The sequence below is a fragment of the Balaenoptera physalus genome (assembly GCF_965194825.1).
Source record: "Balaenoptera physalus genome assembly, chromosome: X".
Taxonomy (NCBI): domain Eukaryota; kingdom Metazoa; phylum Chordata; class Mammalia; order Artiodactyla; family Balaenopteridae; genus Balaenoptera; species Balaenoptera physalus.
The window spans coordinates 131182506-131200397 of NC_138903.1; the positions used below are offsets into that span (position 1 = coordinate 131182506).

The window sequence follows — 17892 nt, forward strand, 5'->3', positions numbered from 1 at the left end:
GGAATAGCTGGAGCAGAGTGAGCAAAAGTGAGAGTAGGTACGGATGAAGTCAGAGATGTCATGGCAGTCGGGTCAAGTAGGGCCTTGGAAGCCATTGTATGGATTTTGGATTTTACTCTAAATGAAATGGGGAGCCATTGGAGAGTTATGAGCAGAAGAATGATGTGATATGTTTGGTTTATTAAAAAGAGTCACTATGTTGAGAATAGACTGTGGGGAGCAGAGGCAAGAGTGGAAGCTGGGAGCCTAGTTAGGGGGTTATCTCAGCAATCCAAGTGAGAGATGATGACGATGGCTTGCACCAGGGTAGTAACAGTGGAAATTGTGAGAAGTGGTCTCTTTGTAGATATATTTTGAAGATAGAGCCCTTGGATTTGCTGACATCGGATGAAATGTGTGAGAAAGAGAGAGAAGTTAGGGATGACTTTAAGGTGCTTGACCTGAGCAACTGGAAGGATGGTATTGCATTAACTTTGAAAACTGTGGGAAGAATTTGCAGGCTTAGGAGTGTTTGTTGGAAGGTGTAATACAGGGTCTCAGTTTTGAAAATGTTTGAGAAGCCTACTACATAGTTAATTGGAAATGCAGAGCTGGCCTGGAGATAAGGATATGGGAATCATCAACATGGATGGTCTTAAAGCTAAAAGCTTGGATGAAGTGACCAAGGGAGGAAGTAAAGATAGAGATAAGGACGAAGGACTAAGCTTGGAGCACCCCCAACGTTAAGAGATCAGAGAGAAGAGAAGGAGAGACCAGTGAGGTAAGAGGTAAGCCAAGTGAAGAAAGTATTTCCAGGAGGAGGGAGTGATGACAGTGCCAAACACTGCTGATAGATTAGGTAGATTGATGACTCAGAAGTGACCATTAGATTTAGGACCTGGAAGCCATTGCTGACTTTGAGAAAAGTTTTGGTGGAGTGTAGATGGGGGCAGGGAAATAACATCTGATTGAGTAGGTTTAAGAGAGGATAGTGGAACTGGAGATGTTGAGGACTTCCCTTTGAGAAGTTTTGCTGTCAAGGGAATCACATAAACAGGGCAGTAGGTGGAGAAGAGGTGGGATCCAGAGAGAATTTGTAAAATGTATTTTTATCTTGTTTTGGCTTAGTTTTATTTTATTTATTTATTTTTTGGCCACACTGTGTGGCCTGTGGGATCCTAGTTCCCTGACCAGGAATCGATCCCGGTCCCTCGGCAGTGAAAGCACCAAGTCCTAACCACTGCACCACCAGGGAATTCTCCAGAGAGAATTTTTTTTACCCTATTTTTAAAGAAAATTTATTTTATTGCCATAAGAGTCATAACATGAGATCTACCCTCTTAACAAAGTTTTAAGTATACGTTATTGTTGACTACAGGTACAATGTTGTCCAGTAGACCTCTACTCTCTAGAGCTTATTCATCATGCTTTTGATCATTCCTATGACTTTTAATTTATTTCTGTCTTTTTTTTTTTAAAGGAGTGCATTTGTAAAATTCTATTCTATTTTACCTAGGGTTTTTCCCATGGCTATTCAATCTGTCATCTTGACTGGAAGCCCTATGGCACTTTTTTTTTTCCAAAAAGTAAAATGCAAGCATCTCTTAAAAATTAGGCAGAGCACTTTTGACATTAAGCTAATCAAGGGGAAAATGTGAAAATTGGAGGACATACTTCTGGAGTGCCGCCCCCGCAATGTACACTCCTTTCTAGGTCACAAGAGCATCAGGTATTGGAGGCTGCACTGGAAGCCTGCTCTGTGTCTAGCCTCAAAGGCCATGCTTCTCTTTAAAATCCTTTAGTGTATTGTTCATGAAAACTGTTACGGAGTAAAAGTGAATCCAAAACTCCTCTTGAACTTGTAAAAGCTTATTGATTGCCTCCCTGCCCCCATGTATGCATGTTCATTTCATCTTTCTTTTTAGCTTCTAGCTGCCTCTCTTGAAAGACTGTCTTCAGGCCTTCGTCCTAATTGTATTTTAAACTGGAATCTTTTAGCTTTCAAAATAGTTTCTTTGCTTTGTTTTTTCCCAAGCCATTTACTATTACTGCACATGATTCCATCAGTTGAGATCATTTAAACTCACTGCATTTATATTGATGGGCTAAAAATTATGAATGCACAAAAATGGACATCTTAACACCCAAGTATATACATTTCTATTGAAAATCATCCAGGAAGCAAGGAGCTAGTGATTAAATTGACATATGGCTATGATAAAGAGCAGAAGCAAGAAGACAGAGAAAGAGAGGTCATATCCTATCTCAATGAATACCACCCCAGCAGAATATCTTTCTAAATAATGAAAAGATAGCCACATCCCCAGAAACATATTGCTTATTTTGAAGAGTACAAAACACAGTGTACTTGAACAGTGAAGTTGCACAATTTCCTGAAGTTCAAATGCTGGGATTTGATCTGGATGAAAGTGCTCCAACAAACAGCTTCCTTAAGGAAAAATGAGCATGAGTCTATGTCTTAATCCAGTCCCAAACAAACAAACACACAAACAAACAATTTTTTGGCAGAGATGTACAAGATTTCACTGATAAACCAGGTACTTAAATTTCATATGAGCAGTGAGCCCCAGCCTATTCAGAAAGGATCCAGTTATTATGGAAATGGAAGTGCATCACTAAATGGGAATATAATGTATATGGTTTAAAGCAACAAATGGCTTAAATTGAGGTACCAGGGTTAGGGAAAGTGGTGCTGAGTTTGAAGTCACTGGATTATATCACTCACTCTGCTCCTAACTTGCTGTATGACCTTCTCCTCTTTGACACTATCAAATGGGGAAGTTGCACTAGAAGCTCCCCAGGGCCACTTCCATCTCTCTGCTACTATATATTAAAGGTACTTTTGCTACTAATACTTTCAACTTTAATTTGTGTAAAAAACATGAAGTGGTTAAACAGCCCCCAGTCATCCTCTCCTTTCTCTAAGCCTAGCCTGTACGTGCAGGACCTCTAGAAAAATGGCCCCATCAGTGGGAGTAGTTCTCCTACAGCCTTCCCACTTCTCTGAACCGGCATGCTACCAACACCTCTGCAGTGCATATATATATATAGCCACGGCCTTTGGTTGGCACACATTTTTCTTATGCTTGTGCTTTTAGCACATCTATACCGTATTTCTCTTCTGAGTTTTGACGTTGGATAGCATGTGGCACCCATAATCTTTGCTTGTTGTTATCTTCCAGCAATTTTTTTCAAGTACGTGTTTCATGATGGTTTTGTGTTAGGTATTCAATTTATTGAAACAATGTTAGAAATGAAGTGAAACGCATCAGAGTTTGTGTTCTGCCAGTTTCTTGTTGTTTTATGTATCTTTGTCGCCAAATTGAAATGTCATCTTCTCCGTCCCCTTTGGAAATTCCTAGGGTCAAGTTGATATTGTAATGGCTGACCAGCATGGACGACAAAAATCTGTTCGTGTCACTAAAAGAAAGTCTGTTACATCTCATGACTCCACATCCACCTTGGAAACCATACCTGAATCGCCAGGTGGGTACATTTGGACATTTGGATGAGGACTCTCAGAAGAAAAATAGTGGCCTACAGAGTGTAGTTACAGTTTTTCAAATGAAGATAATGTTCTATTTATAATGGTGTGAAATTGCAAGAGTGATTTCTAACTTTCTTCATCTTCTGTAAATTTTTTGAGATGATGATTTGAGAGCAGTGAAAATGAATATCTTATCAATGGTTCAAGTGCTTGGGAATGGTATTATTCTCTCCCACTTAATTTTTTAAAGTTTTTATTGAAATATAATATGTGGAATCTAAAAAAATGATACAAATTAACTTATTTACAAAACAGAAATAGACTCACAGACATAGAAAACAAACTTATGGTTACCAAAGGGGACTGGGGGGAGAGAGAAATTAGGAGTATGGGATTAACTGATAAGACACCACTGTATATAAAATAGATAAATAACAAGGACCTACTGTATAGCACTGGGAACTATACTCAATATCTTGCAATAACCTATAATGGAAAAGAATCTGTATATATACATATACATATAACTGAATCACTTTGCTTTACACCTGAAACTAACAAAACATTGTAAATCTCCCATTTAATTTTAATCTAAAGATTGGTGCTAGATCTCAGTCCTAGGAGGAGTAGCATCTTATCTTCTCATACTTGTGCAGCCTTTTCTGCTATGGCATAGTAGTTGCAGTCCAAAGAAACCTTTTGTTTTTTAAAAACTGTACTATAAAAAGAATTGTTAGTAAAGTCTCTCAAAAACAGTGACATTTACTACAGGAGTTTCAGTATTGACGACATTTCATAAATATAATTGTATAAAAAATACAAAACTTAAAGCAGTGGTGGATACATAATGCAAATCATGTCCTCCAATTAGCTGACCTTATCATACTTGTATTGTGGAATGTCCACATATAGAAGTAATGCTTCTATTTTTGAAATATTCTAGTTAACAATTCTTCCATTATTGCTGTCAATCTCAAAGCTTTGTTTAAAAAATCCTTTCAAAACAAAACGGGAACAAAGTCCATGAACCCATGATTGTGATTTCAAAAATGTATAAGAGCAATTTACTTTACACACAGTAAAATCCACTCTTTGGGGTGTGCAGTTCTTGACAAAGGCAAAGAGTCATACATCCATCACCACAGTACCAAACAGAACAGTTATGTCACCCCCCAAATTCCTTTGTGCTGCCTCTTTGAACTCAAACTCTGTCCCCCATCCTCTGGCAACCATTGATCTGCATTCCATCTCTGCTTTCCTTTTATCAGAATGTCATGTAAATGGAATCATACAATGCCTAGCCTTTTTTGGTCTGGCTTTGTTAAAAAAATAAATTTAAGATTCATACATGTGTGAATCAATGGTTCATTCCTTTTTTCTTGCTGAGTAGTACTTAATCTTATGAATGCACCACAGTGTTTTCTGTGTGTGTGTGTGTTTTTTTTTTTTTTTACTCATTCATCTGAAGAAGGACATCTGGGTTGTTTCCAAGTTTTTGGTGATTATAAATAAAGCTACCATAAACATTTGCATAGAGGTTTTTTGTGTGCCTATATATTTTTAATTCATTTGGGTAAATTCCTGGGAGTGGGACTACTGGGTCATATGGGAAGTGTGTATGAAGAGAACTGACAAACTCTTTCCTGAAATGACTCTATAATTTTGCATTATTCAAATAATGTTCTCCACTTTGCTTTCTGTGGCTGCCAAAGGAAAGTCATGTCACAACACCTCCAAGAACGCTTCAGGCACTCCCAAGATCCCACATTCTAGGGAACCTAGGTTTACAGAAGTGATTTATGAGTAGGTTTGATTTGGTTTTATCAGTTGGAAGGGACCAAATTCCAGAAGCAGAGCCAAAAGAACTTTTATAAAGAAAAGACACAACACGAATGGGTTGGGTGCCCACTTATGCTTGGATGGATGGAGGTAAAGTGAGACATTCCCTTCTTTTACTTCATTTTCAAATATGAACAGATTTTTTTTAACAAATTTTTTTAAATTAATTAATTTATTTATTTTTGGCTGTGCTGGGTCTTTGTTGCTGCATGTGGGCTTTCTCTAGTTGTGGCGAGTGGGGGCTACTCTTCGTTGTGCATGGGCTTCTCATTGCGGTGGCTTCTCTTGTGTGGATGGAGCACAGGCTCTACGTGCACAGGCTTCAGTGGTTGCAACACGTGGGCTCAGTAGTTGTGGCACACAGGCTCAGTAGTTGTGGCTCGTGGGCTCTAGAGCTCAGGCTCAGTAGTTGTGGTGCACAGGCTCAGTAGTTGTGGCTCGTGGGCTCTAGAGCTCAGGCTCAGTAGTTGTGGCACACGGGCTTAGTTGCTCCGCGGCATGTGGGATCTTCCCGGACCAGGGCTCGAACCCATGTCCCTTGCATTGGCAGGCGGGTTCTTAACCACTGTGCCACTAGGGAAGTCCCTCAGATATGAACAGATTTTTAAGTAGTGTTCTGTATTACTCCTGGTACCTGGCACACCTAATCATTAATATGGAATAAAACTGGACTTTCCTGTTTTTATAATTTATAACAGGAAATAAACAGAGATATCTGTGTAATCTGTTTGATAGTGTTAGTACTTTTGCTTTTTTCATCATGAATTCCACTGTCTTTTCTTCCTCAGCAACATCATCTTTGCAGAGCTTTGAACAGAGGTTGGAACCTGAGGTGGAACATGTGGAGCAGATGGACCAGATGGGTGAGATGGAGCAGGTGGATGAGAAGCAAGAGGTGGACCAGGTATTCTGCTCTTTTCATTCTTTTTTCTTTATTCTGCTCTGCAGTAGTTATTTCCACTATTTTATCTTCCAGGTCACTTATCCGTTCTTCTGCCTCAGTTATTTTGCTATTGATTCCTTCTAGATAATTTTTAATTTCATCTATTGTGTTGTTCATCATTGTTTGTTTGCTCTTTAATTCTTCTAGGTCCTTGTTAAATGTTTATTGTGTTTCTCCATTCTATTTCCAAGATTTTGGATCATCTTTACTATCATTACTCTGAATTATTTTTCAGGTAGATTGCCTGTTTCCGTTCTATTTGTTTGGTCTGGTAGGTTTTTACTTTGCTCCTTCATCTGCTGTGTATTTCTCTGTCTTCTCATTTTGCTTAACTTACTGTGTTTGGGGTCTCCTTTTCACAGGCTGCAGGTTCGTAGTTCCCATTGTTTTTGGTGTCTGCTCCCAGTGGGTAAGGTTGGTTCAGTGGGTTGTGTAGGCTTCCTGGTGGAGGGGACTGGTGCCTGTGTTCTTGTGGATGAGGCTGCATCTTGTCTTTCTGGTGGGAAGGACCACGTCCAGTGGTGTGTTTTGGGGTGTCTGTGACCTTAGTGTGATTTTAAGGTCAGCCTCTGTGCTAATGGGTGGGGTTGTGTTCCTGTCTTGCTGGTTGTTTGGCATAGGGTGTCCAGCACTGTAGCTTGCTGGCTGTTGAGTGGAACTGGTCTTAGCGTTGAGTTGGAGATGTCTGGGAGAGCTTCGCCGTTTGATATTATGTGGGGCCGGGAGGTCTCTGGTGGACCAATGTCCTGAACTCGGCTCTCCCACCTCAGAGGCTCAGGCCTGACACCCGGCCGGAGCACCAAGACCCTGTGAGCCACATGGCTCAGAAAAAAAGGGAGGAAAAAAAAAGAAAGAGAGAAGGAAAAAAAATTAAGTTATTAATATAAAAAATAAAAAAAATTATTAAAAATAGAAAAAAGAAAGAAAGAAAGAAGAGAGCAACCAAACCAAAAAACAAATCCACCAATCATAACAAGCGCTAAAATCTATACTGAAAAAAAAAAAAAACGGACAGCCAGAAACCTAGGACAAATGGCTAAAGCAAAGCTTTTGGGAAGTCTGAGGTCTTCTGCCAGCATTCAGTCAGTGTTCCATAGGAATTTTTCCACATGTAGATGTGTTTTTGATGTATTTGTAGGGAGGAAGGTGATCTCCACGTCTTACTCCTCTGCCATCTTGATGTTGAATTGTATCAGTTCTTTGTATATTTTGGATATTAACCCCTTACCAGATATGTCTTTTGCAAATATTTTCTCCTGTTTGGTAGGTGGCCTTTTCATTTTGTTGATAGTTTCCTTTGCAGTGCAAAGGGTTTTTAGTTTGATGTAGTCCCATTGGTTTACTTTTCCTTTTGTTTCCCTTGCCTGGGGAGACATATCAAAAAAAATATTACTAAAGACTGATGTCAAAGAGCATACTGCCTACGTTTTCTTCCAGAAGTTTTATGGTTTCAGGCCTTACATTTAACTCTTTAATCCATTTTGAATTTACTTTTATGCAAGTTGTGAAATTCTTTGGCGTGTTGCTGTACAGTTTTCCCAATACCATTTATTGAAGAGAATGTTTTCTCTCTGTTGTATATTCTTGCCAACTTTGTTGTAGATTAATTGCCCATATGAGTGTGGGTCCATTTCAGAGCTCTGTATTCTGTTCCATTGATCTATATGTCTGTTTTTGTGCCAGTACTATTCTGTTTTGATTACAGTAGCTTTGTAGTGTAGTCTAAAGTCAGGGAGCATGATACCTCCAGCTTTGTTCTTATTTCTCAAGATTATCTTGGCTCTTCAGCGTCTTTTGTGTTTTCATACAAATTTTAGAATTATTCTACTTCTGTGAAAATGCCATTGGTATTTTGGTAGAGATTACATTGAATCTGTACATTGCCTTGGGTAATATGGTCATTTTAACAACATTAATTCTTCCTGTCCGTGAGTACAGTATAGCTTTCCACCTATTCATGGCATCTTCAGTTGTTTTCACCAGTATCTTATAGTTTTCAGAGTATAGGTCTTTAATCTCCTTAGGTTTATTCCTAGGTATTTTATTCTTTTTGATGCAGTTGTAAATGGGATTATTTCGTTAATTTCTCTTTCTGATAGTTTGTTGTTAATGTATACAAATGCAACAGATTTCTGTATATTAATTTTGTACCCTCAACTTTACCAAATTCATTTATAAGTTCTGGTCGTTTTTTGGTGATGTCTTTAGACTAGGTCCTGACAGGGCAGTCTGTGGGGCTACAGTGGTCCTGGAGCTGGTGTCTGCCTGCCAGTGGGCAGGGCTGGGGCCCAGGGCGGCTTGAGGCTAGTGCCAGCTCCTGGTGGGCAGGTCCATATCCTGAACCCTCTGGTGGATGGGATCAGGTCCCGGGGTAGCTGGGAGCTCAGGTGGTCCTAAGGCAGCCAGCCTGCTGGTGGTTGGGTCTGAGTCCCTATCCGGCTATTGGTTTGGCCTGAGGCATCCCAGAAGTGGCACCTATAGACTGTTGGGCCAGGGCTAGGCTGGGTCCTGGGGCTAATAAGCTAGAGGGAGGCCTCCAAAATGGCTCTTGCCAGCACCAGTGTCCTTGTGCCAGAACGAGCTCCCCCCCATGGCTGCCACCAGTTTCTGTGTCCCCAGAGTGACCTACATTTGCCTGCTGCCTCTCTGGGAGATTCTCCAAGATCAGCAGGTGGGTCTGACCCAGGCTCCTATCCAATTACTGATTCTGCCCTGGGTATCAGAGTGTGTGAGAGTTTGTGTGCATCCTTTAAGAGTGGAATCCCTATTTCCTATGCTCCCTGGCTCTCCTGAAAGTAAGCCCCACTGGCCTTCAAAGCCAAATCTTCTGGGAGCTCATCTTCCCAGGGCAGGACCCCCAGCCTGGGGAGTCTGATGTGGGGCTCAGACCTCTCACTCCTTGGGGAGGACCTCTGCAATTGTAATTATCCTCCTGTCTGTGGGTCACCCACCCTGGGGGTATGGGTCTTGACTATCCTGTGACTCCATCCCTGCCACCCATATCTTTATGGTTCCTTCTTTATCTGTGTAGCTGTAGAAGATCTTTTCTGCTGGTCTTCAAGTCTTCTGATCAACAGTTGCTCTGTAGACAGTTGTAATTTTGGTGTGCCCATGGCAGAGGGTGAGCTCAGTGTCTTCCTACTCTGCCATCTTGGACACTCCCCTGACCTTTCCTTTCTGTTTCCTGTCTCTGATCTGTTTTAGGCCCCTGTTATCTCTACCTTGAATTACCTCTACAGCCTCCTAACTAGCTTCTCTCTGACTCTAAACTTACTTCCTCCTGTCAGTTCATCTTCCACACAGCTGCCAGAAGGCATGTTGTACAACATTGATGTGAGCATGTTACTTCCCCAATCAGATTTGTGTTTTAGAACACTCCTCCTGGCAGCAGTGCAAGGTGGCTGATGAATAAAATTCAAGTTCCCCGGCCACCTAAATGGGTATGGTTTGCACAAGGCTCTTTTCCTGGCTTCCCTTCCACGTGTGATTTGCCTCATCCCTCCTTTCCAGCCAATCCGAAGCATTAGTTTGTCCCCCAACACATTCTCTAATCTTATCAACCTGTACATTTGTTTATTTCCAGATCTGAGGCTGGTACTCAAGTTAAAATTAGATTTCTAGGGCCAAGCAGAGAGTATTCCACCAAGTACTATGGTTGTGTATGGACAGTACCTACTTGATCGGGGATTGTGAAAATCGGATCTGTGAATTCTGTACAGTGCTTAGACGAGTGCCTGGAGTAAAGGAAGTGCCAGTTGAGCATCCTTCTTCTTCCTGCATTGCTAGCAGAGGCATCGATAGGTGTTTCCCCATGTCTCATTTGTGATCTGACCTGCTTCACTCTGACTCTTTCACTAAGGACTTTGGGAAGGTTACTTCATGTCTCTGGGCCAATTCCACAGCTTTATGTTTAGGGGGAAAATTAGACTAAATGATCCCCATAATCCATTTCTGATATAGAATTTCTGGATTCCCTAACCATTTCTTTAAACTTTCTAGTAGTGAATGAAATCAGGGTTGGAGTGTCATTTTTCTCATTTTCAGTCTTTCAAAACTTGGAAATAAAGCAATATGGTAGAATTTGGAGAACCCAATGGTCCTGTATATGAACCATAAGTGATTCCTTCCCACAGTCACTACACCCACCACCATCCATCACATGGTACATCAACAGATGGGAGACGGAGCTGATGAAGAAGTTCCAGAAGCAGCAGGAGAAGATGACGCAGATGCTGCAGGGTGAGATCCGGAACCAGAGCCACACGCTGGAAATGTTGAAGGAGCAGCTCCAGGCAATGCAGGATTCCAAGTTCCAGGTCAAAGGCCAGTTCTATGTAAGTGGCGGAAGGGAGAGGAGAAAGGGACCTTGACAGTCTTAAAGGAGTTAGTCAATAGGGCCTGCTAATAGTAACAGCTGCTGCCTCCAGGGTAGCATGGGACATCTGGAATGATCTTCAGCAGGGACTTTTGGCTTTGCCCCTTTTCTCTTGGCTGCAAGAGCTGAGGAGGGCCCAGCCAGGCCCTGGCAGTGGCAGATGTGGCTCATGTACAGCCAAGGCTTCCTGTGGGCTGGCCTGTAGGCAGTCTTGCTCCATGACCAGCATGTCTTGTGCCCTAAGGAAAGCTGTGGCCCCTGAATAAGACCTTTGTGGTACTGTGTCCTTACAGATGCAGCCGTCTACCTCACGCCACATTCACAGTCCTGAGCCCCAGTCTTTGGAGCCAGTGCCCAAGAAACAACTCATTGAGCCAATGAACAGGTCCTTCCCAGACGTCAGGGAGGCCAAGCATTTCTGTGGGTCATATTCATCCCAGTCCTTCCAGTTCCCTGAGGAGCTTGAGGAGCCCTGTGACGCCTCTTCCCAGGTATGGAAAGCCTGTTTCATCTGTGTAGCTGAAAGGGGATTTCATTTTCATGAAAATGTGGGCTCAGCTGTTTCTCCTTGAGGAGCCAGTGGCTACCCAGTTGGCTGCAATTCGTTTGCCTGAGATAAAAAAATATCCTGGCCAACCAGACCTGGACACACACGCACATGTGCGTGTACATATGTGCTGCACCGCAGCTTCTCACAGCTGGGAGCACGACTGCAGCTCGTGCCCGAACAAGCAGACAGTCACCCAGAGAGGCGGCACTGCTATTGTCTTCCACCTTGGGAGAATGGAGCGTTCGTGTTCCATTTCTGAGAGGCTCTGTTATCTCTTTTCTTTTGACACAGCAGCCCGCTCAGGAGCTGGTGCAATGCCCGCCACAGCAGGAGAGGCTGCAGGAGCAGTCACAGCAGCATAATGTTACTGTGGAGAACCCTGTGCTGCAAATACTCCTGCCAACCCAACCTGGCCTCTCCTTGCCCCTCAGTGATAACACCCATATGTTTATGCTGACCCAGCCCACCACGGCTCCTGTCCAATTAGTAGCTGAGCAACAGCTCTCTGGCGACGATCATGGTGAAAGCCTTGGGGGCCAGGAAGACAGGAGTCATAGGTAAGAAGTGCACGGAATGGTAATAAGGGTTGAGGTCACTGCTTTCCCCTCGTGGCTGGACACCATACCTGAAACCGTGGGTGACTTGCCCACGGGCACCAAAAGTCCCCTCATCCCAAGCAACATACTCCCACTCATCCTGCTCTGTGGCCGCTGAACCCCGCCTCCGCAGGCATGGTGCATAGCCGAGCATGCCTTGATGGAACAGAGGCACCTCCGTGAAAATAAGAGGACCAGATCAGGAAGTCTCCAAGCTAGGGAATTAGCATGCCACTCTTGAAGTCACTTGACTTCACCCACCCAAGCCCAGTCTCACAGCACAGGGTGTCTATGGTAAAGTCTTGAGTGTCCCAGGTGAATGACTCCTGGCTCCTAGCTTCCTTCTTCCAATTCCCTGGGATCCAGTGGTCACAGTAGACCAGGTGAAGGGGTCTCCAGGGCACTGACGATCTCTATGGGAGAAGCAGGTGTGAAAGAGTTGCTAGATTGCCATTGGATGCCTAAAGAGCCAAGAACACAGAAGGACCAAGTCCTGGGAGGCAGTATGAGCACACGAACACATTTTCTGCTCAGGGATAAAATTTTTGGTCCCAAATGCCAGAAAAAGAAGGTTCTGCTCAGCAATGAAGGGCTGTGTAGCACATTCTTGGCACCCAATAACTATTTTTGAATGAATGCCAGTTCTCTGAGCGGGTCTCCCAGAGCTCTCTGGATTTTCTTCCGGGCGTTCCTTTAGGATCAGTGTCCCTGACATGTGGGGTGGCTTAGTGCCATGTTTCCCACTGGCCTGATCATCCGAATCAACCTGAAGAGGTTGTTGACAGTACAGATTCAGAGTTTGGGATGACGCTCAGAAATCTCTGTTTATCACACGACCCCCAGGTTTAGGGTGATAGAGGGAGCCCTGGACTTAGAGAAGGAAAACAGACCTTGCAAGCTCCTCTCGGCTGTGAGCTCCTTCAGCGACCAAGGGCAAGTTCCTGAATTTGGGGTAGGTGAAGCGACACAAGGCCACAGAGGTTACCATCGTGGAAGAACCAGGACTGTCCAAGTAATAGAAATAAAACCACTTGATATAAATGACTAATTTTTCTTAATGTTTACATTCGCTTTACTTTGAGACTTATTCGGGCCAAAGTGAGAGTCCAAGCAAATGAATCCTGATTTAGCCACTCAAAGCAAATGTTCCTTGAGCACCCAGTAATGAGCAAGACAGTGTCTCCTGGGCCATCGTTTCTAGACCCGTGTCACTGTAACGTGTTTCTTCTCTTACAGTTTTCTTCCTGAGGACCAGCAGGAGCCCTGCCTGGGTCCAGTGGTCCTGGCACAAACCCCAAGCTATGAGATGATTTCTTCTACCATCATCCCTCAGTATCAGATAAGTTCTGACTCAAACATAGTCACGCTGCAGGTCCCAGAGGATTACATTCAACTTTGGCAACAGCCGGAAGACCCAGAGCATCAGCTTTACCTCCAAGTTAATACTTGGCCTCCCAGTGAGCAGGCCTCCCTGCAGGACCAAGTTACCTGGGTCCAGGTATACACCCCCTTCTCCTCTGCCCCCTGGCCCAGGTCAGGAAGTTCTGCACCGAGGCTGGACCCTTCCCCATATGTTCCGTGTGTGAAATCCACACTTCAAAGCTCAAAGAAATCTGAGGGTGGGTACCCACATGGGGTAGCAGTCATGGCTGAGCAAAAAGATTCTCTAGGCTTCCATGAAAAAGTGAGCTGTCCTCGGTGATATTAAAGGCGATCTGATTTGGAAACCTCTCACAAATATGTTTCCTGGGCAAAATGAGTCCTGCCATATGCTGAGCTCAATGCCCCAGCCCAGACCACTTTCTGAACTTCTGGATCTTTAGTTGTGCTACAGAATCCAAGGCCTGGTGTGGCATGTTTCCTTGTACTGATGATAAACCAGGAGTCCTTCCACTGAATGAATGTGCAAGGTATCCATCCATGGGGTGCCCCGTATTTGGCAGGGCAGACCCCACCTTGGGGACCATCTGTCTTGGCTGTGTTGCTAGGGCAGTGGCGGGAGCTGGTCCAGATGGCAGTCACATAGCAGGTTTTACTTCCCAGGTACACTCCCAGCAGGCCCCTTGGGGACCACAAACTCTCAATCTGACTAACAGCATTTACAAAGGGTGTTTGGATTCTTAAAAAAAAAAACAAAAACTAACAACAAGAAAAAAACCCAGTAAACTAAGGCAGAATGAAGGGGACTGGATATTTTAAATGGCTATGATTAACTTCACATAGACCCCTTGACCAGCTGGGCCACGAGCCCTCCAGAAAGTTGGCCCATTAGAGGGACTGCCCACACGAAGACATCAGATGGTCAGTGGATCCTGTGGTTCAGTTACCAAGCCAGGCTCTGGTGAGAGCCTTCCTCATGCCTGCTCTCAAGGCACTTACCCTCTGGATGGGCCCTGAGAGGCAGAGCAAGCTGAGCAGATGTCGCGGGGAAGTGGGGAAGGGAGGACTCCGCAAGGTTGCACAGATGGGAGAATGCAGTGGACCAGCCAAAGGTGGGACTGTGTTGGAGGCTCCCTGTCCACGAGACTTCAGGGGCTCCCCACACCCTGCTCTGGTTCGTCTTCTCCACGCTCTGGACCCTCCCTCTCACCGGGTCCCCAGACACCTTTGGCTTTCTGCCCATAGTGCAGCCCTGCTCCTTCTGTCTCCTCTACCTTCTCCTCCACCCTCTTGAGTTCCACTTGTTGAAATCTTATATCACCTTCAAAACCCAGCCCAAGGGGTCCCTCTTTCTCCAGCAGAAAAGATTCGCACAGCCCACTCCTTGGAACACCATCTGTGTGTCTGTCCCGCCTCCCCTGTCCACAGCCCAGAGTGGGTTGTTACCTCTCCCTGTCTCATTGCTCCAGTGAGCCTGGTAGCTGCCAGTCAGGCTCAGTGTGGAAGTCGCCTAGCCTGAGCAGAATGGTGAGGGCCAAAGGTAGGGGCAGGGAGAGACCTTCTGAGTCCTCGGCTGGCCATGGCTGGTAGGGAACTAGACCGGGAGGGCCAGACACGGGGCCCAGTAGCCTTAGGCATTCAGACAAGTTTGGGAGAGCCCAGGACTGCTTCTGCTGGTCTTTAAGGCAAGATGCCATTGGGAGAGAGAAACAGGGGCGATCCCATTTCCTCAGCTCCAACTTCTACCAGCACTTTGCAGGCTTGTGTTCCAAAGACTTGCTTCTCACTGGCCTGCTGACTCAGACTAAAGGGATTCTCCCACCGCTGCAAAATGGCCCCAGGAACTCTAGCAAAGGACTCCACTTTGTCCCCCTTTTTCCCAGCAGGCACCAGCCCCTGAGGCAGAAGTCCAGGGCTCTTCAGGTCTACAGACTTCCCAAGACCACGTGAAACATGAGCCAGACCAAATCTGCTACTTCATGTCTTCAGTGTAGTCCGACTTGCACGAGTAGCAGCATCACCTGTATTTTCCTCTCTAGCCTCAAGAGAAGAGGGGGAGACAAGCTGATGAGGCCTGCATGACCAGGGGACCTCCAAGGTTCACAGAGTCCCCTGGAGTAAGGGGTAGGGGGTGGGGTGGATCGTTCATTTTCTTTCCTGGTAAGTTCTTTTTGTAATTGTTAGTTGAGCACAACCTGTTTCTTTGAAGTCGTGCTGCAGAGGCAGCCTGTGATCCCTAGCGTGCGCTGCCCAGCCTCGCAGACACCGATTCTACCATGGGCAGGCAGGCTGCAGAGTCTACTCAGGGTAGAATAGCCTTTTTCTGACAAGAAGTATTTTCCAGTATGGTTTGCAATGTAGTAGAAGCTGTTCCATATCAGGCTGTGAAAATTCCAAGGCCTTGGCCTTGACAATCAAGGCCGGCACCTCCTCCACAGTCAAGCTGGGGAAACGCATGGGGAACAGCAACCCAACTGTGGGAAGCTGAAACCAGGTCAAAAGTTTTGTGCTAAAGTAATTACCGCTTTGCTGTTTAATAAAAATTGTGTTTTACTACAACTCTCTGTGAACTTATAACTGACTTTTGGAACCTAGAAATGGTACCTGCCTTCCTGAGTGGCTGTGTGCCCAAGTCTTCTGGGTAGCTGAGGCCCAACACAGTTGGCCTGGGGCTACCCACTCTGTGTTGACTGTGCCAATGCCTAATACAGCCCGTGAGAGGTGAGCCTTGTTGCTCAAGGGCACAGTGCCCATTTGCTTTGCGTGCAGGTTCCTTCTCTTCTTTCGGGCAGGAGTACTTCCTGGAGGAAGAGTGATTTGCTCTCAGTCAAGCACCAAGGAGAGCATCTTCCCAGCTGTCTGCACAGAGGCGGGGAAGCCGGGGTAGGGGGGGCTTGGATAACCTAACCTGAAGTCATCATGTGCCTTGAATGTCAGTCTTAAAAGTAATGAGCCATTGCAGGAAGAAGGCAAAGAAGCCCCAGTCCCCGGTGGCAAGTTACAATAAAGGGGACAGTGAGGCCACATACCCACAGGAGAAGCTTGACACTCCCCAGGTAGCCTGATCTCTACCAGGGTGCTATGGACTGAATGGGTCCCCCTCAATTCATATGTTAAAGCTCTACCGACAATAGGACGGTATTTGGAGGTGGGGCCTTTGGGAGGTGATTAGCTTTAGATGAGGTCGTGGGGGTGGTGCCCTTATAGCGGAACTAGTGCCCTTAGAAGAAGAGACACAGAGAGCTTGCGCCCTCTCTCACCTTGTATGCACAAAGAGGCAGTCATATCAGCTCACAGCAAGATGGTGGCTACCTACAAGCCAATAGAAGAGTTCTCAGAATAAAACCTACCTTGCTATCACCTTGATCTTGGTCACCCTGACAGCCTCTAGAACTGTGAGAAATAAAAATCTGTTGTTGAAGCCACCCCCACCCCCCAGCTGTAGTATTTTGTTATGGCAGCCTAAGCTGAGCAAGACAGGGGGGCTATTTGATTTCAGGTACCACCCTTCGCAGCCATTGGGAAGAAGCAGCTGCAGGCCCAGTCACTTGTCAGAGTGCCTCCTTGGTACGTTCAGGTACATCTCCCATTGTGTCAGCACGTGCAGATGCAAAGCGGGCAGCCCCTCGCAAGGAGGTCAGCAAGGTGGACCCTGACCCAGAACATCATCGCCTTACCGTTACCCCACAGGACCTCAAGGTGGCTTGGTGAGGATTTCTTTACCCCTCTAGCATGAAGCCAAATTGGCATCCCCTGTCTGGAAAATGATGGGAGTTGCATTTCTCCGGGGGTTGATAGGGTGGAGGAAGTTGGAGGAACACGACAGAGCTGCCCCTGCTGCCACACGTGGCAGACCTTCCAGACACAGCCGCCGTGACCCCCGCCCCCATCAGCTCACCCCCAGGTGGGCAGCACAGCCTCCTCACTGAGCAAGACTCAGTCAGGACGTAATAGAATATTCCAAGCACAGACTTTAACGGCTGAATATTCATGTGGTTTTTATGTCATCAAATATTTATAAATGTTCCTATTCCCAAACGGCTTTGATAATAAAGAAGGAAGAGTCAGTAAAACCCCAGCCCTGATCCATGCTCTTCCTTGCCTGCATCGGCAGGACACAGCACAGCACCGGCCAAGGCCCTCCATGGTGCCTCGAGTGTCCCAAGTACTTTGAAGGCAATGAAAGTGAAGGCGGCCTCTGAACGTTCTGGGCTGTGAGTGTTGTCCACTTCCGCCAAAATCCCTGGGAAGGAAAGGTTGAGGGAGAAAGGTCGGGCAGAAGAGAAGGGGCTGAGGTGGGCCTGGGGGCTTAGAGCTGCCGCAAATTCCATCCCCATCTCTCAAAACGGGTCCCAACAAACATAACGAAGACTCCAGTTTGTAGCTAGGACCCAATTAAATGTTCCATAGGGCATGGGAAATCATTGGAGTGTTCTTCTGTTTTCACGGCTAAGCAAGACAATGTTGAATGGCTCTCCATTGCTTATCAAATAAAACCCGAGTTCTCAGCCTGGCGTGGCCCAGCCTCACCCTTCCTCCACAACTGCACGGCCCTCTGCTCGTCACACACTGCCGCTGGCCTCGTGGAACCGCAGGGTTGGTCACAAGCCAGGGCTTTCCTGCCCTCATGGATTCGTCTCTCTTCTCTACCCCTGGAATGTCCTCCCCTCCCGTCTCTGCATTTCCGATCTTTGCCCATGAGGCAGAGCCTGGCCAGAAGGC

General features: G+C 45.5%; 1 protein-coding gene across 2 annotated transcripts in view; it reads left to right on the forward strand.

The window, feature by feature from the left end:
* PASD1 (PAS domain containing repressor 1) overlaps positions 1-16731 on the forward strand; it is a 168101-nt gene extending 151370 nt beyond the window's left edge. For both annotated transcript variants that reach the window (XM_082444880.1, XM_082444881.1), the window contains 7 exons: positions 3363-3486; positions 6115-6230; positions 10403-10603; positions 10938-11135; positions 11486-11751; positions 13027-13288; positions 15054-16731. In XM_082444880.1, coding sequence (XP_082301006.1) covers positions 3363-3486; positions 6115-6230; positions 10403-10603; positions 10938-11135; positions 11486-11751; positions 13027-13288; positions 15054-15164 — 1278 coding nt within the window. In that variant the 3' untranslated portion in view covers positions 15165-16731. The remainder of the gene's footprint in view (positions 1-3362; positions 3487-6114; positions 6231-10402; positions 10604-10937; positions 11136-11485; positions 11752-13026; positions 13289-15053) is intronic.
* Positions 16732-17892: the final 1161 nt, after the last annotated feature.